The sequence below is a fragment of the Oncorhynchus tshawytscha genome, linkage group LG31, assembly GCF_018296145.1.
Source record: "Oncorhynchus tshawytscha isolate Ot180627B linkage group LG31, Otsh_v2.0, whole genome shotgun sequence".
Classification (NCBI taxonomy): Eukaryota; Metazoa; Chordata; class Actinopteri; order Salmoniformes; family Salmonidae; genus Oncorhynchus; species Oncorhynchus tshawytscha.
Genome location: NC_056459.1, coordinates 35,242,287 through 35,266,195, shown reverse-complemented (window position 1 = coordinate 35,266,195; position 23,909 = coordinate 35,242,287). Strand labels below are relative to the sequence as shown.

At 48.5% G+C, this 23,909-nt stretch overlaps 1 protein-coding gene across 2 annotated transcripts in view; it reads left to right on the top strand.

Moving 5' to 3' along the window:
- Positions 1-23,909, top strand: part of LOC112267218 (uncharacterized protein KIAA1522 homolog) — an 89,247-nt gene that overhangs the window by 63,981 nt on the left and 1,357 nt on the right. For both annotated transcript variants that reach the window (XM_042310161.1, XM_042310162.1), the window contains 7 exons: positions 5,538-5,696; positions 8,337-8,380; positions 8,511-8,631; positions 16,895-16,996; positions 17,216-17,379; positions 17,619-17,801; positions 20,716-23,909. The exon at positions 20,716-23,909 is cut by the window's right edge and continues 690 nt beyond it. In XM_042310161.1, the coding sequence (XP_042166095.1) occupies positions 5,538-5,696; positions 8,337-8,380; positions 8,511-8,631; positions 16,895-16,996; positions 17,216-17,379; positions 17,619-17,801; positions 20,716-23,909 (3,967 nt within the window). The remainder of the gene's footprint in view (positions 1-5,537; positions 5,697-8,336; positions 8,381-8,510; positions 8,632-16,894; positions 16,997-17,215; positions 17,380-17,618; positions 17,802-20,715) is intronic.

Sequence of the window (23,909 nt, the reverse complement as noted above, 5' to 3'; positions counted from 1 at the left end):
GCCCCAACAACCCAGCCCCAACGACCCAGCCCCAACGACCCAGCCCCAACGACCCAGCCCCAACGACCCAGCCCCAACGACCCAGCCCCAACGACCCAGCCCCAACAACCCAGCCCCAACGACCCAGCCCCAACGACCAGGCACCAACACCCAGCCCCAATGACCAGGCACCAACAACCCAGCACCAACAACCCAGCCCCAACAACCCAGCACTAATAACCCAGCACTAATAACCCAGAACCAACAACCCAGCAACAACGACCCATCCCCAACACCCATCCCTACCCACCCAGCACCAACACCCAGCACCAACAACCCAGCCCCAACACCCAGCACCAACAACCCAGCACCAACAACCCAGCACCACTAACCCAGCACTAATAACCCAGCACCAACAACCCAGCACCAAGGCCCAGCCCCAACACCCAGCACCAACACCCAGCACCAACACCCAGCACCAACTCCCAGCACCAACTCCCAGCACCAACTCCCAGCACCAACACCCAGCACCAACTCCCAGCACCAACTCCCAGCACCAACTCCCAGTACCAAGGCCCAGCACCAACAACCCAGCACCAACAACCCAGCACCAACACCCAGCACCAACACCCAGCACCAACGCCCAGCACCAACGCCCAGCACCAACTCCCAGCACCAACTCCCAGTACCAAGGCCCAGCACCAAGGCCCAGCACCAAGGCCCAGCCCCAACACCCAGCACCAACTCCCAGCACCAACGCCCAGCACCAACTCCCAGCACCAACACCCTAGTGTTTGTGTGAGTACAGTACGTCAACGGGTCCCCCCTCATTCTAAGACTCAAAACTCAGTTGGCATTAACAAGGAACTCCTGGGGGAGAGGAGTGTGTGTGTACGTGTGTGTGCGTGTATGCAAGTGTGTGTGTGTGCGTCTCTTCGTGTGTGTGTGTGTGCGTCTCTTCGTGCACGTGTGTCTAAGCTCAGCAAAACAAGACAAAACTTGGACAGCCGTTTCGCTCAGGGGGTTTGTCCTTGTCTGACAATAGAGAGGGGCGTTCTAGTGGAGGGAAGGATAAAGCAGTGGATTGGCTACTAGGCTCAGGGTGCATGCAAGGCTCCTCGTGTCCAACCTACTTAGGGGCTAACCAGTCATTCTGTCACTGAGCTAGCTAGGCTAACGGGGACTAAACATAGTGACTCTTTAACTCTACCACAGACTATTGCAGACCACTACAAAACAGACAGACAGAGACAGCCAGAAGACGACTACTACTGACCTCTGTAGATTGGGAAAAGATTTTGGTCATTTTTCGCCAAAACTGTTACTGACAGCGACTAGGAGGCCAAGACGTTATGATTCTGTAATTCTACAACAGACCAGTTAGACCCAGACAGAGAATACAAACACAACTAGACCTGTAGAGGTTTGAGTAAGTAGTCTACAACTAGATTTTGTACATCATTTCACAGACACTTTTATCCAGAACAACTAGACACTTGTCTTGATTCCTCTCTGGTTTGATTCCAGTCCACAGAGAATAAAATAGTAACTTTTGGTTGGACGTTTATTCTCGTCTCTACCTCTCCTCCGTGTAATGGTCTCAGTGTAAACATGGTGGTGTACCTGAGGAAAAACATTCGCTCTCTGCTCTCCGTCTTCAAGAAGAAAGGTGAGTGAAGATGGGAGTTATGTTGTTGCTGATCTGGAAGATTGTGTGTTTTATGTTCGATGACTTGTTTGGTTGATAGGCTGTTTGGTGTAGTCTTGTGTCTGAATGAGGGACAACTTGTTGTGGATGTTTGAGAGGTTCTACACAACCTGTTTATAGACATGAGATCAAACAGGGTGGATGTTTGAGAGATCAGATATGTCTTGAATCCTCTTTCAGGTTATCAGTGTAGAAACAGAAAGATGGTGACAGAGGACTGGTGAAAGATGGTGACAGAGGACTGGTGAAAGATGGTGACAGAGGACTGGTGAAAGATGGTGACAGAGGACTGGTGAAAGACTAGAAAGAGAAAGATGGTGACAGAGGACTAACTGAACTAAAAGGACAGGTCTCCTCAATACTCTAACCTCTGTCTCCTCGCTACTCTAACCTCTCTGTCTCCTCACTACACTAACCTCTGTCTCCTCGCTACTCTAACCTCTCTGTCTCCTCACTACACTAACCTCTCTGTCTCCTCACTACACTAACCTCTCTGTCTCCTCACTACTCTAACCTCTCTGTCTCCTCACTACACTAACCTCTCTGTCTCCTCACTACTCTAACCTCTCTGTCTCCTCACTACACTAACCTCTCTGTCTCCTCACTACACTAACCTCTCTGTCTCCTCACTACTCTAACCTCTCTGTCTCCTCACTACTCTAACCTCTCTGTCTCCTCACTACTCTAACCTCTCTGTCTCCTCACTACACTAACCTCTCTGTCTCCTCACTACTCTAACCTCTCTGTCTCCTCACTACTCTAACCTCTCTGTCTCCTCACTACTCTAACCTCTCTGTCTCCTCACTACTCTAACCTCTCTGTCTCCTCACTACTCTAACCTCTCTGTCTCCTCACTACTCTAACCTCTCTGTCTCCTCGCTACTCTAACCTCTCTGTCTCCTCGCTACTCTAACCTCTCTGTTTCCTCGCTACTCTAACCTCTCTGTCTCCTCGCTACTCTAACCTCTCTGTCTCCTCACTACTCTAACCTCTCTGTCTCCTCACTACTCTAACCTCTCTGTCTCCTCACTACTCTAACCTCTCTGTCTCCTCACTACTCTAACCTCTCTGTCTCCTCGCTACTCTAACCTCTCTGTCTCCTCGCTACTCTAACCTCTCTGTCTCCTCACTACTCTAGCCTCTCTGTCTCCTCGCTACTCTAACCTCTCTGTCTCCTAACTACTCTAACCTCTCTGTCTCCTCACTACTCTAACCCCTCTGTCTCCTCACTACTCTAACCTCTCTGTCTCCTCGCTACTCTAACCTCTCTGTTGAGTTCCCTGGCCACTTAGGAAGGCAGCAGCATGTTTATCTTGGAACCATACCAAAGCTATATCTCAAATGACATCCCATTCCCTATGTAGTGCACTACTTTTGACCAGGGTGCCTATGTGTTCTAGTGCACTTTATAGAGAATAGGGTGCAATTTGGGATGCCTCGCCCATATGGACTACCTAGGGCGAGAAAAGGCTGGGGATTAAACAATCTGGGGTTAGCCCTCCGGGGTGGCTAAGGCGGGACGTCTGCCTAGCAGACCGTCACACACAAACACGCACACACCGCTCGTAAGTTCACTTGGCAGCTTGTGCCCCAAACAGAGCATTGAGTGTGTGGTGAGACGCCAATGATACACACATACCGAGAGAGACTGGTGATGGAACAGAGAGACTGGTGGTGGGACAGAGAGACTGGTGGGAGACTGGTGGTGGAACAGAGAGACTGGTGGTGGGACAGAGAGACTGGTGGTGGGACAGAGAGACTGGTGGTGGGACAGAGAGAGACTGGTGGTGGAACAGAGAGACTGGTGGTGGAACAGAGAGACTGGTGGTGGAACAGGGAGACTGGTGGTGGAACAGGGAGACTGGTGGTGGAACAGAGAGACTGGTGGTGGAACAGGGAGACTGGTGGTGGAACAGAGAGACTGGTGGTGGAACAGAGAGACTGGTGGTGGAACAGAGAGACTGGTGGTGGAACAGAGAGACTGGTGGTGGAACAGAGAGAGACTGGTGGTGGGACAGAGAGACTGGTGGGAGACTGGTGGTAGAAAAGAGAGACTGGTGGTGGGACAGGGAGACTGGTGGGAGACTGGTGGTGGAACAGAGAGACTGGTGGTGGAACAGAGAGACTGGTGGTGGGACAGAGAGACTGGTGGTGGAACAGAGAGACTGGTGGTGGGACAGAGAGACTGGTGGGAGACTGGTGGTGGAACAGAGAGACTGGTGGTGGAACAGAGAGACTGGTGGTGGGACAGAGAGACTGGTGGTGGAACAGAGAGACTGGTGGTGGAACAGAGAGACTGGTGGTGGAACAGAGAGACTGGTGGTGGAACAGGGAGACTGGTGGTGGAACAGAGAGACTGGTGGTGGGACAGAGAGACTGGTGGTGGGACAGAGAGACTGGTGGTGGGACAGAGAGACTGGTGGTGGGACAGAGAGACTGGTGGGAGACTGGTGGTGGAACAGAGAGACTGGTGGTGGGACAGAGAGACTGGTGGGAGACTGGTGGTGGGACAGAGAGACTGGTGGTGGGACAGAGAGACTGGTGGTGGAACAGAGAGACTGGTGGTGGAACAGAGAGACTGGTGGTGGAACAGAGAGACTGGTGGTGGAACAGAGAGACTGGTGGGAGACTGGTGGTGGAACAGGGAGACTGGTGGTGGAACAGAGAGACTGGTGGGAGACTGGTGGTGGAACAGGGAGACTGGTGGTGGGACAGAGAGACTGGTGGGAGACTGGTGGTGGGACAGAGAGACTGGTGGTGGGACAGAGAGACTGGTGGTGGGACAGAGAGACTGGTGGGAGACTGGTGTTGGGACAGAGAGACTGGTGGTGGAACAGAGAGACTGGTGGTGGGACAGAGAGACTGGTGGGAGGCTGGTGGTGGGACAGAGAGACTGGTGGTGGAACAGAGAGACTGGTGGTGGAACAGAGAGACTGGTGGTGGGACAGAGAGACTGGTGGTGGAACAGAGACACTGGTGGTGGGACAGAGAGACTGGTGGTGGAACAGAGAGACTGGTGGTGGAACAGAGAGACTGGTGGTGGAACAGAGAGACTGGTGGTGGGACAGAGAGACTGGTGGTGGAACAGAGAGACTGGTGGTGGGACAGAGAGACTGGTGGTGGACCAGAGAGACTGGTGGTGGGACAGAGAGATTCAGAGAGACCCCTAAGCGAGCAGAAATTAAATACATCAGAGAGACAGACAGACAGACAGACAGACAGACAGACAGACAGACAGACAGACAGACAGACAGACAGACAGACAGACAGACAGACAGACAGACAGACAGACAGACAGACAGACAGACAGAGGCTAAAGGGTCAGGAAAGGTGAAAAGGGGAGCAGAAGGACAGACAGCAGGAGATAATGTGGTATTGGATGGAAGACCAGAAAGGGGAGTCAGTGTACTCTGATTAAGGGTCAGGATGTTCTAGAGCTGTAATGCCTTCATTAGTACCGTACACAGTGTTGCTCGGTACTGGAATACATTCTAAAGCCCCGGGTGCCAGTCACTGAACAGCTACTCCAGTCTGTAGGGTGTCCTGTCCTGTCTGTAAGCACACTACCAGAACCTCTACCATCTGATCCTCAGTCACAACCCTTTATCATGTCAGCATTCTACCACATCTCCTAGGTACTGGTTTTCATCCTGGATTAAACTCTCTCTCTCTCTTCCCTCCCTCCCTCCCCTCCCTCCCTCCCTCCCTCCCTCCCTCCCTCCCTCCCTCCCTCCCTCCCTACCTACCTCCCTCCCTCCCTCCCTCCCTCTCTCCCCCTCTCACCTCCCTCCCTCCCTCCCGCCCTCCATCCCTCTCCCCTCCCTCCCTCCCTCCCTCCCTCCCTCCCTAGCTGGTCCTAAGTGTCTGGATGAACAGAAGGAGTTGACAGTTCACTACACAGCCTCCACACACTACCAGGAGAATGTGTTCATCGAGGGCAGTCGCCCTCAGTACCTAGAGGACCTGCACACTGAGGCACGAGAGGGGTTAAAGATACTGCAACAAGAAGGTAGTGACACTACACACTACACACTGCACACTACACACTACACACTGCACACTACACACTACACACTACACACTGCACACTGCACACTACACACTACACACTACACACTACACACTGCACACTACACACTACACACTGCACACTACACACTGCACACTACACACTACACACTGCACACTGCACACTACACACTACACACGACACACTACACACTGCACACTGCACACTGAGGCACGGGAGGGGTTAAAGATACTGCAACAAGAAGGTAGTGACACTACACCCTACACACTGCACACTACACACAACACAAAGCACACTACACAAAACACACAACACACAACACAAAACACATTACACACTACACACTACACACAACACACAACACACTACACACAAAACACTGCACACAACACAAAACACACTACACACTGCACACTGCACACTACACACTACACAAAACACACTACACACTACACACTACACAGAACACACTACACACAACACACTGCACATAACACAGAACACTACACAGAACACACTACACAAAACGCAGAACACACTACACAGAACACACTACACAGAACACACTACACAGAACACACAACACAAAACACATTACACACTACACACTACACACAACACACAACACACTACACACAAAACACTACACACAACACAAAACACACTACACAAAACACACAACCCACAACACACTACACACAACACACTACACACTACACACTACACAGAACACACTACACAGAACACACTACACAGAACACACTATACAGAACACACTACACACTACACACTGCACCCTACACACTACACACTGCACACTACACACTGCACACTACACACTACACACTGCACCCTGCACACTACACAATACACACTGCACACTGCACACTACACAAAACACACAACCCAAAGCACACTACACAGAACACACTACACAGAACACACTACACACTGCACACTACACACTGCACACTGCACACTACACACTGCACACTGCACACTGCACACTGCACACTACACACAACCCACAACACACTACACAAAACACACAACCCAAAGCACACTACACACTACACAAAACATACAACACAGAACACACAATCCACAACACACTACACACAACACAAAACACAAAACACACTACACAAAACACACAATCCACAACACACTACACACTACACAGAACACACTACACAGAACACACTACACACTGCACACTACACACTATACACTGCACACTGCACACTACACACAACCCACAACACAAAACACACTGCACACTACACACTGCACACTACACACTACACAATACACACTGCACACTACACACTACACACTGCACACTACACACTACACACAACCCACAACACACTACACAAAACACACAACCCAAAGCACACTACACACTACACAAAACATACAACACAAAACACAAAACACACTACACAAAAACACACTACACAAAACACACAACCCACAACACACAACCCACAACACAAAACACACTACACAAAACACACTACACACTACACACTACACACTACACACTACACACTGCACATAACACAGAACACACTACACAGAACACACTACACACTACACAGAACACAGAACACACTACACAGAACACACTACACACTACACAGAACACACAACACAGAACACACTACACAGAACACACTACACAAAACACAGTACACAGAACACACTACACAGAACACACTACACACTACACAGAACACACTACACAGAACACACTACACAGAACACACTATACAGAACACACTACACAGAACACACTACACACTACACACTACACACTACACAGAACACACTACACACTGCACAGAACACACTACACAGAACACACTACACACTGCACAGAACACACTACACAGAACACACTACACAGAACACACTACACAGAACACACTACACAGAACACACTACACACTGCACAGAACACACTACACAGAACACACTACACACTGCACAGAACACACTACACAGAACACACTACACAGAACACACTACACAGAACACACTACACACTGCACAGAACACACTACACAGAACACACTGCACAGAACACACTACACAGAACACACTACACAGAACACACTACACAGAACACACTACACAGAACACACTACACAGAACACACTACACAAAACACAGAACACACTACACAGAACACACTGCACAGAACACACTACACAGAACACACTACACAGAACACAGAACACACTACACAGAACACACTACACAGAACACACTACACAGAACACAGAACACACTACACACTGCACAGAACACACTACACAGAACACACTACACAAAACACAGAACACACTACACAGAACACACTACACACTACACACTACACAGAACACACTACACACTACACAGAACACACTACACACTACACAGAACACACAACACAGAACACACTACACAGAACACACTACACACTACACAGAACACACTACACAGAACACACTATACAGAACACACTACCCCCTGCATGACACACACTCAATAGATACTAATGGAAGAAGGGGTATTTAGATCTCAGAGCTGTAGGGAATATCTGAAAAACCTTCTTTGTCTCTCCTTCAGAACACAACAAAGGAGTGGACTTTCAGGATGACCATAGTGACGCAGTAAGTAGTGGCGTCATTTGAAACCACACGGCTGGTACTGGTCAACTGAGAACAAGGAGCAAGGAGCAGACAACTTCTGCAGTGATTGAATAATTTGTCCCTAAACCCCCCCCATTCCTCTCCTCTGCAGGATGTCAGCCCCAACCACAGGGATGGATCTCAGGAGTCAGGAAGTAGCGCCGGGAATCCTGTTACCGCAGTGACCTCTGCTGGATTGGCTGTGTCCACGAGACCTGTGCTCACACGCCAAGGTAGGTGTGTGTGTGTGTGTGTGTGTGTGTGTGTGTGTGTGTGTGTGTGTGTATGGGGGGAGTATTCATTATCATATCCATTTCATCACATTTTAATGAAAGCTAATCATAGATCATGCGTTGGACCTAGTATAGTTTGGTCATTTGTACAATATTTCTCATACATTCCTCATTCATAGCAGAATGTGTCTCTCTCTACTGGGTTTCTACTGGGTCTCTACTGGGTCTACTGGGGCTCTACTGGGTACCTATTGGGTCTCTACTGGGTCTACTGCATCTACTGGGTCTGTACTGGGTCTACTGGATACCTACTGGGTCTGTACTGGGTCTACTGGATACCTACTGGGTCTCTACTGGGTCTACTGGATACCTACTGGATACCTACTGGGTCTCTACTGGGTACCTACTGGGTCTCTACTGGGTCAACTGGGTACATACTGGGTCTCTACTGGGTCTACTGGGTATACTGTGTCTCTACTGGGTCTACTGGGTCTACTGGGTCTCTACTGGGCCTACTGGGCCTACTGGGTCTACTGGGTCTACTGGGTCTCTACTGGGTCTCTACTGGGTCTCTACTGAGTCTACTGGGCATACTGGGTATACTGGGTCTACTGGATTTACTGGGTCTACTGGGTTTACTGGTCTACTGGGTCCGTACTGGGTCTCTACTGGGTCTACTGGGTACCTACTGGGTCTCTACTGGGTCTACTAGGTATACTGGGTCTACTGGGTCTCTATGGTCTCTACTGGGTCCTTACTTGGTGTCTCTGGGTCTTTACTGTCTCTACTAAGTCTCTCCTGTCTCTACTGGGTCCTTACTTGGTCTCTCTGGGTCTTTACTGTCTCTTGTAGGTTTTTACTGGGTCTACTGGGTTTACGGGGTTTACTGGGTCTCTGGGTCTCTACTGGGTCTACTGGATACCTACTGGGTCTCTACTGGGTCTACTGGGTACCTACTGGGTCTGTACTGGGTCTACTGGATACCTACTGGGTCTACTGGGTACCTACTGGGTCTCTACTGGGGACCTACTGGGTCTCTACTGGGTCAACTGGGTACATACTGGGTCTACTGGGTCTCTACTGGGTGTACTGGGTTTACTGGATCTACTGGGTCTCTACTGTGTCTCTACTGGGTCTACTGGGTCTACTGGGCCTACTGGGTCTCTACTGGGCCTACTGGGTCTACTGGGTCTCTACTGGGTCTCTACTGGCTCTCTACTGGGTCTCTACTGGGTCTACTGGGCATACTGGGTCTACTGGGTTTACTGGGTCTACTGGGTCCGTACTGGGTCTCTACTGGGTCTACTGGGTACCTACTGGGTCTCTACTGGGTCTACTAGGTATACTGGGTCTACTGGGTCTCTACGGTCTCTACTGGGTCCTTACTTGGTGTCTCTGGGTCTTTACTGTCTCTACTAAGTCTCTCCTGTCTCTACTGGGTCCTTACTTGGTCTCTCTGGGTCTTTACTGTCTCTTCTAGATTTTTACTGGGTCTACTGGGTTTACGGGGTTTACTGGGTCTCTGGGTCTCTACTGGGTCTACTGGATACCTACTGGGTCTCTACTGGGTCTACTGGGTACCTACTGGGTCTACTAGGTCTGTACTGGGTCTACTGGATACCTACTGGGTCTACTGGGTACCTACTGGGTCTCTACTGGGGACCTACTGGGTCTCTACTGGGTCAACTGGGTACATACTGGGTCTACTGGGTCTCTACTGGGTGTACTGGGTTTACTGGATCTACTGGGTCTCTACTGTGTCTCTACTGGGTCTACTGGGTCTACTGGGCCTACTGGGTCTCTACTGGGCCTACTGGGTCTACTGGGTCTACTGGGTCTCTACTGGGTCTCTACTGGCTCTCTACTGAGTCTACTGGGCATACTGGGTCTACTGGATTTACTGGGTCTACTGGGTTTACTGGGTCTACTGGGTCCGTACTGGGTCTCTACTGGGTCTACTGGGTACCTACTGGGTCTCTACTGGGTCTACTAGGTATACTGGGTCTACTGGGTCTCTACGGTCTCTACTGGGTCCTTACTTGGTGTCTCTGGGTCTTTACTGTCTCTACTAAGTCTCTCCTGTCTCTACTGGGTCCTTACTTGGTCTCTCTGGGTCTTTACTGTCTCTTCTAGGTTTTTACTGGGTCTACTGGGTTTACGGGGTTTACTGGGTCTCTGGGTCTCTACTGGGTCTACTGGATACCTACTGGGTCTCTACTGGGTCTACTGGGTACCTACTGGGTCTACTAGGTCTCTACTGGATCGACTGGGTCTCTACTGGGTCTCTACTGGGTCTACTGGGTACCTACTCTGTCTCTACTTGGTCTCTACTGGGTCTACTGGTTATACTAGGTCTACTGGGTTTACTGGTCTACTGGGTCCGTACTGGGTCTCTACTGGGTCTACTGGGTACCTACTGGGTCTCTACTGGGTCTACTAGGTATACTGGGTCTACTGGGTCTCTATGGTCTCTACTGGGTCCTTACTTGGTGTCTCTGGGTCTTTACTGTCTCTTCTAGGTTTTTACTGGGTCTACTGGGTTTACGGGGTTTACTGGGTCTCTGGGTCTCTACTGAGTCTACTGGATACCTACTGGGTCTCTACTGGGTACCTACTGGGTCTACTAGGTCTGTACTGGATACCTACTGGGTCTACTGGGTACCTACTGGGTCTCTACTGGGGACCTACTGGGTCTCTACTGGGTCTACTAGGTATACTGGGTCTACTGGGTCTCTACGGTCTCTACTGGGTCCTTACTTGGTGTCTCTGGGTCTTTACTGTCTCTACTAAGTCTCTCCTGCCTCTACTGGGTCCTTACTTGGTCTCTCTGGGTCTTTTCTGTCTCTTCTAGGTTTTTACTGGGTCTACTGGGTTTACGGGGTTTACTGGGTCTCTGGGTCTCTACTGGGTCTACTGGATACCTACTGGGTCTCTACTGGGTCTACTGGGTACCTACTGGGTCTACTAGGTCTGTACTGGGTCTACTGGATACCTACTGGGTCTACTGGGTACCTACTGGGTCTCTACTGGGGACCTACTGGGTCTCTACTGGGTCAACTGGGTACATACTGGGTCTACTGGGTCTCTACTGGGTGTACTGGGTTTACTGGATCTACTGGGTCTCTACTGTGTCTCTACTGGGTCTACTGGGTCTACTGGGCCTACTGGGTCTACTGGGTCTCTACTGGGCCTACTGGGTCTACTGGGTCTCTACTGGGTCTCTACTGGGTCTCTACTGGCTCTCTACTGGGTCTCTACTGAGTCTACTGGGCATACTGGGTCTACTGGATTTACTGGGTCTACTGGGTTTACTGGGTCTACTGGGTCCGTACTGGGTCTCTACTGGGTCTACTGGGTACCTACTGGGTCTCTACTGGGTCTACTAGGTATACTGGGTCTACTGGGTCTCTACGGTCTCTACTGGGTCCTTACTTGGTGTCTCTGGGTCTTTACTGTCTCTACTAAGTCTCTCCTGTCTCTACTGGGTCTACTTGGTCTCTACTGGGTCTACTGGTTATACTAGGTCTACTGGGTTCACTGGGTATACTGGGTCTACTGGGTCCTTACTTGGTCTCTCTGGGTCTTTCCTGTCTCTACTGGGTCTACTTGGTCTCTACTGGGTCTACTGGTTATACTAGGTCTACTGGGTTCACTGGGTATACTGGGTCTACTGGGTCCTTACTTGGTCTCTCTGGGTCTTTACTGTCTCTTCTAGGTTTTTACTGGGTCTACTGGGTTTACAGGGTTTACTGGGTCTCTGGGTCTCTACTGGGTCTACTGGATACCTACTAGGTCTCTACTGGGTCTACTGGGTACCTACTGGGTCTACTAGGTCTCTACTGGATCGACTGGGTCTCTACTGGGTCTCTACTGGGTCTACTGGGTACCTACTCTGTCTCTACTTGGTCTCTACTGGGTCTACTGGTTATACTAGGTCTACTGGGTTCACTGGGTATACTGGGTCTACTGGGTCCTTACTTGGTCTCTCTGGGTCTTTACTGTCTCTTCTAGGTTTTTACTGGGTCTACTGGGTTTACGGGGTTTACTGGGTCTCTGGGTCTCTACTGGGTCTACTGGATACCTACTGGGTCTCTACTGGGTCTAGTAGGTCTCTACTGGATCTACTGGGTCTCTACTGGGTCTCTACTGGGTCTCTACTGGGTCTCTACTGGGTCTACTGGGTAGCTACTCTGTCTCTACTTGGTCTCTACTGGGTCTACTGGGTATACTAGGTCTACTGGGTTCACTGGGTCTACTGGGTCTCTACTGGGTATACTGGGTCTACTGGGTCTCTACTGGGTTCACTGGGTCTACTGGGTCTACTGGGTCTCTACTGGGTTTACTGGGTCTACTGGGTCTCTACTGGGTCTCTACTGGGTCTACTGGGTCTCTACTGGGTCTACTGGATCTACTGGGTCTACTGGGTACCTACTGGGTAGACTGGGTCTCTACTGGGTCTACTGGGTCTCTACTGGGTCTACTAGGTATACTGGGTATACAGGGTCTCTACTGGTTCTCTACTAGGTCTACTGGGTCTCATAGGTATACTGGGTCTACTAGGTCTCTACTGTCTCTACTGGGTTCTTACGTGGTCTCTCTGGGTCTTTACTGTCTCTACTAGGTCTCTACTGTCTCTACTGGGTCCTTACTTGGTCCCTCTGAGTCTTTACTGTCTCTTCTAGGTCTTTACTGGGTCTCTACTGGGTCTTTAATGTCTCTACTAGTTCTCTACTGTGTCTACTGTCTCTACTGTTTCTACTTGGTCTACTGCGTCTACTGGGTCTCTACTGGGTCACCTGGGTACCTACTGGGTCTACTGGGTACCTACTGGGTCTCTACTAGGTCTCTACTGGGTCTACTTGGTCTCTACTGGGTATACTGGGTCTCTACTGGGTATACTGGGTCTCTACTGGGTATACTGGGTCTCTACTGGGTCTCTACTGGGTCTACTGGGTCTCTACTGGGTCCACTGGGTCTCTACTGAGTCCACTGGGTCTCTACTGGGTATACTGGGTCTCTACTGGGTCTACTGGGTCTCTACTGGGTCTACTGGGTCTCTACTGGGTCACCTGGGTACCTACTGGGTCTACTGGGTACCTACTGGGTCTCTACTAGGTCTCTACTGGGTCTACTTGGTCTCTACTGGGTATACTGGGTCTCTACTGGGTATACTGGGTCTCTACTGGGTATACTGGGTCTCTACTGGGTCTCTACTGGGTCTACTGGGTCTCTACTGGGTCCACTGGGTCTCTACTGAGTCCACTGGGTCTCTACTGGGTATACTGGGTCTCTACTGGGTCTACTGGGTCTCTACTGGGTACCTACTGGGTATACTGGGTCTCTACTGGGTCTACTGGGTCTCTACTGGGTCTACTGGGTCTACTAGTTATACTGGGTCTACTGGGTCTCTACTGTCTCTACTGGGTCCTTACTTGGTCTCTCTGGGTCTCTACTGTCTCTACTAGGTCTCTACTAGGTCTCTACTGGGTCTTTACTGTGTCTTTAATGTCTCTTCTAGTTCTCTACTGTGTCTACTGTCTCTACTGGGTTAACATAGGTCTTTACTGGGTCTCTACACACACAGTAGTAGTTTGTTACAGATAAGCATGCCATTCTCTGCATGAATCCCATAATACTCACTGATTCCCTCTCACTGAATCTCATTGTAATTCATTGTCAGACAGACCCTGTGATTTCCAAAACCCTAAACCATTCCAACACGTTTCTGTCCTCTTTGAAATCATTCATCTTTCTCCAAAACAACATTCCAATAGTTCACTATTGACTCTGAACGTCATTCTTAATACTGTATGTAATGACAGACGCTTATCGCTCTTTTCAAATCTCCTTTCATAATACCTTCCTAAAATGGTACTTAAAGGACAGATCGAAATATACTGGGGGGGACGAGCTGCGGGGGGATGGGGGACGGGGGTCCAACTCAAGGCGTCATAACAAAATGGGGTTCACCGATCGTCACAGACTAGCTCAGTCTCCTTGTCTGTTTCATTACACTACTACTACTGCACTACTATATTACGATCAGAGCCGGCTGTCGACAATGTACAGCTAGGAGGAAATCAGATTTTCATCATTTTGATGCCATATTTATAATTATATAAGAAGATATTGTCACGCCCTGAACTTAGTTATCTTTGCTTTCTTTATTATTTTGGTTAGGTCAGGGTGTGACATGGGGGATTTATGTGTTTTGGCTTGTCTAGGGGTTTTGTAAGTTTATGGGGCTGTTGCCTTTCTAGGTAAATTGTATGTCTATGGTTGCCTAGATTGGTTCTCAATTAGAGGCAGCTTGTCTATCGTGGTCTCTGATTGGGAACCATATTTAGGCAGCCATATTCCTTGGGTACTTGGTGGGTGATTGTTTCCCGTGTTTGTGACACTGTGTCGTTGCCAGTTCACTTTATTATTTTGTATTTATGTTTAGTTTTTTCTTATTAAAAACCACGGACACCTACCACGCTGCGTATTGGTCCGATCCTTGTTTTACCTCTTCAGAGGAAGAGGAGGAAATATACCGTGACTGATATGCAATGATTTTTCCACCAAGGGGTTTCTTGGTGCCAATGCACCACACAACCAATAAACCAAGCATACCGACTTCAGGCACTTCAATATCACGGTTTGCATTTTCAGCACCACAATAAATAGACGGTTAATCTCGACAAACAGGAAATACATCCCTCTCTATCTTGTAGATTTACCCAGTATCGAAGGCATGGCTTGACAATATCCAAATATCATTCACCTTTTTAGTGTTTTGTAACAGATGTCTCTTTCTGTTCATCAATTGGCCACTGCACAGTTTGGATTTATTAATTTAGTTTAAAAAACACATATACAATTACATAGATACAGACACATTACATAGATATAGACAGATTATATAGACACAGATACATTATATTGATACAGATACATTATATAGACAGACAGATTATATAGATACAGATACCTTATATAGATAGAGATACCTTATATAGATACAGACACATTATATAGATATAGACAGATTATATAGATATAGACACCTTATAGATACAGACACATTATATAGACAGACACGAGCTGACAAGGTACAAATCTGTCGTTCTGCCCCTGAACAGACAGTTAACCTGTCTGTCAAAATGAAAATAAGAATTTGTTCTTAACTAACTTGCCAAGGTAAAAAAAAAAAGAGATGCTCAACCTCCAGGGGAGTTCATGAGGTACAATTCATACAAGCTTGTTTGGCTGGTAGCTTATTCTTCGGGAGGCTGTTGAACCACATATATATATAGGAAGAGGCTTAGGCCTAACCCCAGAGAGCATATCTCGACGACATCAACATGCATTTTTTTAGTGGGTTCCTGAATGGCGCAGCAGTCTAAGGCACTGCATTTCAGTGCAAGATAGGTCACTACATTCCCTGGTTCAAATCCAGGCTATATCACATTCGGTTGTGATTGGGTATCCCACAGGGCGGCGCACAATTGGCCCAGCATTGTCTGGATTTGGCCGGGATAGGCCGGCATTGTAAATAAGAATTTGTCCTTTAACTGACTTGCCTAGTTAAATAAAGGTTACATTTTTTTCCCATGTCATATGGCTACTGTGTCTGCTTTATAGATAAAGACGTACAGTAGGAGGCTAATTTGTTCATTTTCGATCTGAATATTTTATATAAAGATAATCATTATATTGTTATATTATAGGAGTAACTCTGGTAGGGCTGATACAGTCTTCTTCACCTCAAGTTCAACTGTCGGAGGCACTTCCTTCATATCATAGGTCTGCAGTAGCATAATAATAATCACACCATATCAAACCTTCACAAACTTTTCAAAACTTTTTATTAGGGTAATATGAAAAATAAGACAAGCTATTGTTTATAAGGAAACTATGAGCAGAAGAGCAAATGTAAACAAGGGAGGGAAAAAAAACACTACCATCCCCTGTGCCAAATAAAGAAAAAACACACATCTCAAAGGAAACAAAAATATATATAAAAAAAGTTTGCAAACCCCCCCGGACCCCCCCCCCCAGTAAATTCCCTAAAGTGAATTTAACATCCCCAACACATTTTTACTCATCCATCCCTTATTTCTTCCCTTATCTCATCCTTCTCCCTCCTCTAAAAACATCTCATCCCTCATCTCCTCCCTTATATCATCCTTCTCCCTCCTCTAAAAACATCTCATCCCTCATCTCCTCCCTTATCTCATCCTTCTCCCTCCTCTAAAAACATTTCCTCTTATCCTTCCAGGCTCCACATTCAAGCCTCTGAACCCAGTGAAGAGACTGGACAAGAGGAAGAACAGGAGGACTACTATCATGGGCATACCCCAGCAGGTCCAGAGAGAGCTGGGTACATGTATAGTCCTTGGATGGCAGCTAGCTTTAACTCCGAGCTTCACTTGACAAAGAAAAGTCACCCAGACCAATAAAGGTCCAGGGTTTTGTAAATAAAGTGATCATGATGAATACTCTTAGGCACGTTGACAAAAAAAAAGTCAAATCAATGGTAGTCTTCTCTCATATTTAAATTAGGTGATAAGATGTGTTCCATCTTTATTCCCCCTTCTAGCCCTTCACAGTGGCTCCGAGTACAAAGTTCATTCCCAGCTCCCTAACGGCTCTGTCGGACAGGGTAGAGACGGCCAATCAGGTGTGGTCGTCATCCCCACCATCGACGGAGAGACCCCTCTAGCCAACTACGAAGGGGCAAGAGTACACCTCTCAGACCTGGAGGTGAGGCTTTCATATGAGCCTGTATCAAATATCAGGCTTTCAGAGTTATAACTCGGACAAGTACATTTGTTGTGTGCTACTGGTTATAGTGTCGTACTTTCACTTACCGACAGCTACTTGCATGACTAAATTGTAGTTACATTGTATCTCATAACATCGGATTACGATTAGTAAAATGTTTTTTTATTGCCTTGTGCAAATATATTTATACTATAATTACAACTGAACTCACCTATTAGGCATCCAGAGAGGAGCTGTTGAGACACCACCTCCAGTCTGTTTACAGGGACGACCAGGGCTTCAGCCACCACAGGGGACTGGACTCTCGTCTCTCCTCCACCCAGAGGCCCAAGTCTCTGGCCGTGCCGGGCACGACCTCCTCCGGCTCCTCTGGATTCCCCAGCTTCCTCCAGGAGCCACAGGTGAGTCCCGTTCAGAACAGTGTTTGTCACAGTGTTGCTTCCTGCTGAGGTCATCGACACTGAGTGAATTAAACATTAGGAACACCTGCTCTTTCCATGACATAAACTGACCAGGTGAATCCAGGTGAAAGCTATGATCCCTTTATTGATGTTGCTTGTTAAATCCACTTCAATCAGTGTAGATGAAGAGGAGGAGACATGTTAAATAAGATGTTTAAGCCTTGAGACATTTGAGACATTGATTGTGTATGTGTGCCATTCAGAGGGTGAATGGGCAAGACAAAAGATTGAAGTGCCTTTGAACGGTGTATGGTAGTAGGCGCCAGGTGCACTGGTTTGTGTCAAGAACTGCAATGGTTTTTAACACTCAACCATTTCCAGTGTGTATCAAGAATGGTCCACCACCCGAAGGACATCCAGCCAACTTGACACAACTGCATTGGAGTCAACATTGGCCAGCATCCCCGAGGAACGCTTTCGAGACCTTGTAGAATTCATTCACCAACGAATTGAGGCTGTTCTGAGGGCAAAAGGGGCAGGTGCAACTCAATTTTACAAAGATGTTTTGTAAACTCAGTGTCAACGAAAAAAGCATGCACACATTACTGTAAATCGCTTTGGATTAAAGTGTCTGTTAAATGGCATCCCTGGAATGACATGATCATCGGATGCTGATGTTAAACCAAGCTTGCTATCTGAACCACTGGACTCAGAACTAAGATCAAAATACTCATTGTGAATGGTTGAATTTTTTTAACATTTCACCTTTTTTTAACCAGGTAGGCCAGTTGAGAATAAGTTCTCATTTACAATTGCGACCTGGCCAAGATAAAGCAAAGCAGTGAGACATAAAACAACACAGAGTTACACATAAACAAACGTACAGTCAGTAACACAATAGAAAAATCTATATAGTACAGTGTGTGCAAATGTAGTAAGGCGGTAAGGCAATAAATAGGCCATAGTTGTGAAGTAATTACAATTTAGAAAATGAACACTGGAGTGATAGATGTGTAGATGATGATGTGCAAGTAGAAATACTGGTGTACAAAAGAGCAAAAAAATAAATAAAAACAATATGGGGATGAGGTAGGTAGTTGGATGGGATATTTACAGATGGGCTATGTACAGCTGCAGAGATCGGTAAGCTGCTCAGATAGCTGATGCTTAAAGTTAGTGAGGGAGATATAAGTCTCCAACTTCAGCGATTTTAGGAATTTGTTCCAGTCATTGGCAGCAGAGAGGTGGAAGGAAAGACGGCCAAAGTAAGTTTGGGGAGATATACCTGCTGGAGCGTGTACTACGGGTGAGTGTTGTTATGGTGACCAGTGAGCTGAGATAAGGCGGAGCTTTACCTAGCAAAGACTTATAGATGACCTGGTGCCAGTGGGGCTGGCGACGAATATGTAGCGAGGGCCAGCCAACTAGAGCATACAGGTCACAGTGGTGGGTGGTATATGGGGCTTTGGTGCCAAAACGGATGGCACTGTGATAGACTGCATCCAGTTTGGTGAGTAGAGTGTTGGAGGTTATTTTGTAAATGACATCGCCGAAGTCAAGGATTGGTAGGATAGTCAGTTTTACAAGGGTATGTTTGGCAGCATGAGTGAAGGATGCTTTGTTGCGAAATAGGAAGCCGATTCTATAATTAATTTTGGATTGGAGATGATTAATATGAGTCTGGAAGGATGGTTTACAGTCTAACCAGACACCTAGGTATTTGTAGTTGTCCACATATTCTAAGTCAGAACTGTCCAGAGTAGTGATGCTAGTCGGGCGGGTGGGTGCGGGCAGCGATCGGTTGAAGAGCATGCATTTAGTTTTACTAGCGTTTACAAACAATTGGAGGCCACGGAAGGAGTGTTGTATGGCATTGACGCTCGTTTGGAGGTTTGTTAACAGTGTCAATGAAGGGCCAGATGTATACAGAATGGTGTCGTCTGCATAGAGGTAGATCAAGGAATGACCCGCAGCAAGAGCGACATCATTGATACAGTATATAGAGAGAAAAGAGTCGGCCCGAGAACTGAACCCTGTGGTTCCCCCATAGAGACTGCCAGAGGTCCAGACAACAGGCCCTCCGATTTGACACACTGAACTCTGTCTGAGAAGTAGTTGGTGAACCAGGCGAGGCAGTCATTTGAGAAACCAAGGCTGTTGAGTGTGCTGATAAGAATACCGTGATTGACAGAGTCGAATGTCTTGGTCAGGTCGATGAAGACGGCTGCACAGTACTGTCTTTTATCGATGGCGGTTAAGATATCGTTTAGTACCTTGAGCGTGGTTGACGTGCACCAGTGACCAGCTCGGAAACCGGATTGCACAGTGAAGAAAGTACAGTGGGATTCGAAATGATCAGTGATCTGTTTATTAACTTGGCTTTCGAAGACTTTAGAAAGGCAGAACAGGATGGATGTAGGTCTGTAACAGTTTGGGTCTAGAGTGTCTCCCCCTTTGAAGAGGGGGATGACTGCGGCAGCTTTCCAATCCTTGGGGATCTCAGACAATACGAAAGAGAGGTTGAACAGGCTGGTAATAGGGGTTTCGACAATGGCGGCAGATAGTTCCAGAAATAGAGGGTCCAGATTGTCAAGCCCAACTGATTTGTACGGGTCCAGGTTTTCCAGCTCTTTCAGAACATCTGCTATTCCCTTTGAAGAGGGGGAGAACCGCAACAGCTTTCCAATCTTTAGGAATCTCGGACGATATGAAAGAGAGGTTGAACAGGCTAGTAAAAGGGGTTGCAACAACGGCGGTGGAAAATTTTAGAAAGATAATGGAATGCTGAGGCTGCAAAAATGGCCTCCAGCTCCACATTTGGCCAGACTACAGTATATCTACATAGTATGACAGCTCTGCAGTTCTCTACATAGTATGACTCCTAATGTTGACCCTTGTATTTGCCCCCACCCAGGGTCCGGTGATGTCCATCTCTCCCCAAGCCACTTACATGTCTAAGATTATCCCCAACGCCTACCTGCCGGCCTCTGTCGACGTCATACAGATTGACCGCAGCACCAGCCGTACCCGTGGAAACAAAGGTAACGGAACGGCCCGTACCGTCAGCAAGAGCTGCCTGGCGTCCGGGTCGTCGGAGAGCCCTGCGTCGTCGAGGAGGTTGGGCGGTGAAGGTTGCTATGAAGGCGGTGACAGCGTTTCACATGGTGACAGTAGTTCCTGTGACAATGGCTCTAAGGTGACCCCACACTCAGTGACTTCAAGATCCAGCTGGAGCCACTCGCAGTCTTCCGAAACGATCAAGTCCAACTCCTCCGCCATCTCCTCCACGAAGGGGAGCTTCGGACTTGCTAACCCACAGACTGTGAGCCTCGTTGGGCAGGAGACACAGCCGCAGCAGCCTGGTGCTGGGGACCAGGACAAGGTGAGCCTACAAAGCTCCGTTAGCTGGGTCAGCAGCACTAGTAGGGGTACTGGTACTGCGACCGCTCAGGGGGTCCTATCTGGATCTGGGGGGATGAGCGATGTTGGAGGAGACTCTTTCAGATTCTCTCGCTGTCTGTCGATCATGAAGACCAAGTTGCCCCCGGCTCCCCCCAGGAGAACCAACTCACTGCACCATGAGAAGATGATAAAGAGGCGACTGGTGGAGATTACAGACCTCAGTGACTCTGCGGGTGGGAAGTTGGAGGCTGCTGAGGACACAAGCTTAGTTACGATCGAGATCTCTAAAGAGCTCTACAAAGAAATCACAAAGAGCTCTGTCCCTGTATCCAAATCATCTGGGTTTAACTCTTTAGATGATACAAGATCTTCCGCAGCATCTAGTCCTCTGAGTCCCACACAGGCCTCCCATGGAGGTAGTGGAAAATCAGAGGGGCTAGTGTCCAGCAGCTCTTCCCCCCAGAAAGCCCCATCAGAGGAGGGTACATTTGAAAGGACCATGTCCCCCTCCAGTGGGTACTCCAGCCAGAGTGGTACACCGACACTTTCCCCCAAGGGGATCCTCCCTTCCGTCTCCCCAGGTAAACAGAAGAAGTATCCTGTCAAACCGGAACGATCTGGTTCAAGAGCTTCCTTCTCTGCAGCCTCAGTCTCCTCTTCCCTCACCTCCCTGTCTTCACTCACCTCAGAACTCGTCAATCGAGAGGCCTCGAAAAACAGTTTTAACCCTCTTCAGCAGGCCTCCCTACCCCCGGCTGTTATGAGAATAGAAGATCCAGAAACGGTGACCCCGGTCCGTTTCTCTTCATCCATGGCGATCAGTGAGCTGCTTAACATTCCGCCACCCCCCAAAATCAAAGCCCCTTCCCCGCCACCCCCGGAGACCTGGGCCCACAACAGACACACCTTCGAACTGCTGTGTGGGCCTTGCCCCAACGTCAACAGGCTAGCACAGCTCCAGGAGCAACAGGAACTAAAAGAGCAAGCTGCCATGATTGAGCAAAAGCAGGAACCTCAAACTAAAGCTAGCAAGGAGTCTGAAGGCTCGAACAAAAAGCAGGCTACGGTAGAAGAAGTTACTTTGACAAAATCAGAAAGCAAATACATTGTTCCCCGAGACAAGACCGAGCCTATGTTAGAGCAGGCACCTGAGGTATCGGAGAGCACAGAAAGTCAAACGAAAGAACAAGGAAGCCTGGCGGTGATCGCAGAGAAGGTAAAAGCAAGTGTAGAGATCCAGGACCAGAAGCAGGAACAGAGTAGTAGTAGCAGTAGTAGTGTTGCACAGGTCAAGGATCAAGAAGAGATGCTAGAGACACAAGTTAGTTTAACAATGATTCCAAAGAAGGAACCCCCTCCTGTCATGAAGAAAAGTACTCATAGAAAAGAAGCTAAAGTTCAATTAACAGCAGACATACAACAAAAGTCGCCATTTGATGAGGTCACAGTAGAGGTGAAGGTAGAGTCCCCCAGCAAGAGTGAGAAGTGTTCTCCACAGGCTGAGGTAGTCGCTAAGGAAGTTGAGGTTGAGGTAGCAGCTAAGGAGGTCGAAGGTTGGAGTGCTACTGAAAACACTACAGAGGAAAGTCCCACCAAATCTACACAGACCCTTGCCGTGGAGCCTCCCAAAGTGGACCGGGTCTCTCCTCCAGCCTCCCCTCCCCCTTCCCACCACCCTCCTCCACCTCCTTCTAAGACACCTCCCTACTCTGTGGCCCCTCCCCCACCTGAGGTAGAGGAGGAGTGTGAGGAAGAGATTCCCATAATACAGTCCTGCTGGCCCCCTCCACCCCCACCAGAGGAGCCAGCAGATTCAGTCTTTGATGAGATGACCTTTCCACCTCCTCCCCCTCCCTTCATGACGGAGAGCTTGCCAGATGTGGTAGGGACATGTAACACAGTCGCTGATGTCCAGGAGGCGTCCATTATAGCTCTGGATGGGGAGGAGGTTAAGGAAACCGTGAATGTTTTCACTGTCGCAACTGTGAATGGGGAAACTACAGATCTTTCACCCATTTCCACTCAAATGGAGACAAAAGAGGATAAACCTGAAAGGGTGATTCTGAACTCTAATGCTCTAATCCCAACTGATGAAACCAGCTTTGAGGAATCTGAATCAGCTGAGCTCCAATTAATTCCTTCAGATGATTCAGCTGTCGTTTCTCCAGTTCAGCCCAATGAAAAAGAGGCAGAGGTCAAGCAATCTGCCCAGAAACCAATCACAATGCAAGACACCCCACAACCAACAGAAACTTCTCCTGAGTCACAGGAAGTCCCGCCGTTACCAGAGGATGTCCCTCCCTCACACCAGGAAGCTCCTCCTCCTCCTCCACCAATGACAACAGACTTGGTGCCCCCATCAAGTATTCCTCCTCCACCTCCTATCAATGTCCCCCTCCCTCCCCGTGTACAATTTGAGGATCAGATGCCCTCTGAGCTCCCTAACAGTGCCCCACGTCCACCACCCATTAACATCCCTTTCCCACCCCCTCTCCCAACTGAGAACCAACCCCCTGTGATCTTCAGGAGACAGCCCAGCTTGGCGAACAGAGAGACCAGGAGCAAAGAGCTTCTGTCTAGGCACAAGAGTGTCCCTATTCCCAAAGAAGATGCCAACATTCCACTGGTCACACCCTCTCTGCTTCAAATGGTACGTCTCAGATCGGTCAACGTTGGCGAAGACTACGTTAAAGGGCTTTCTGACGA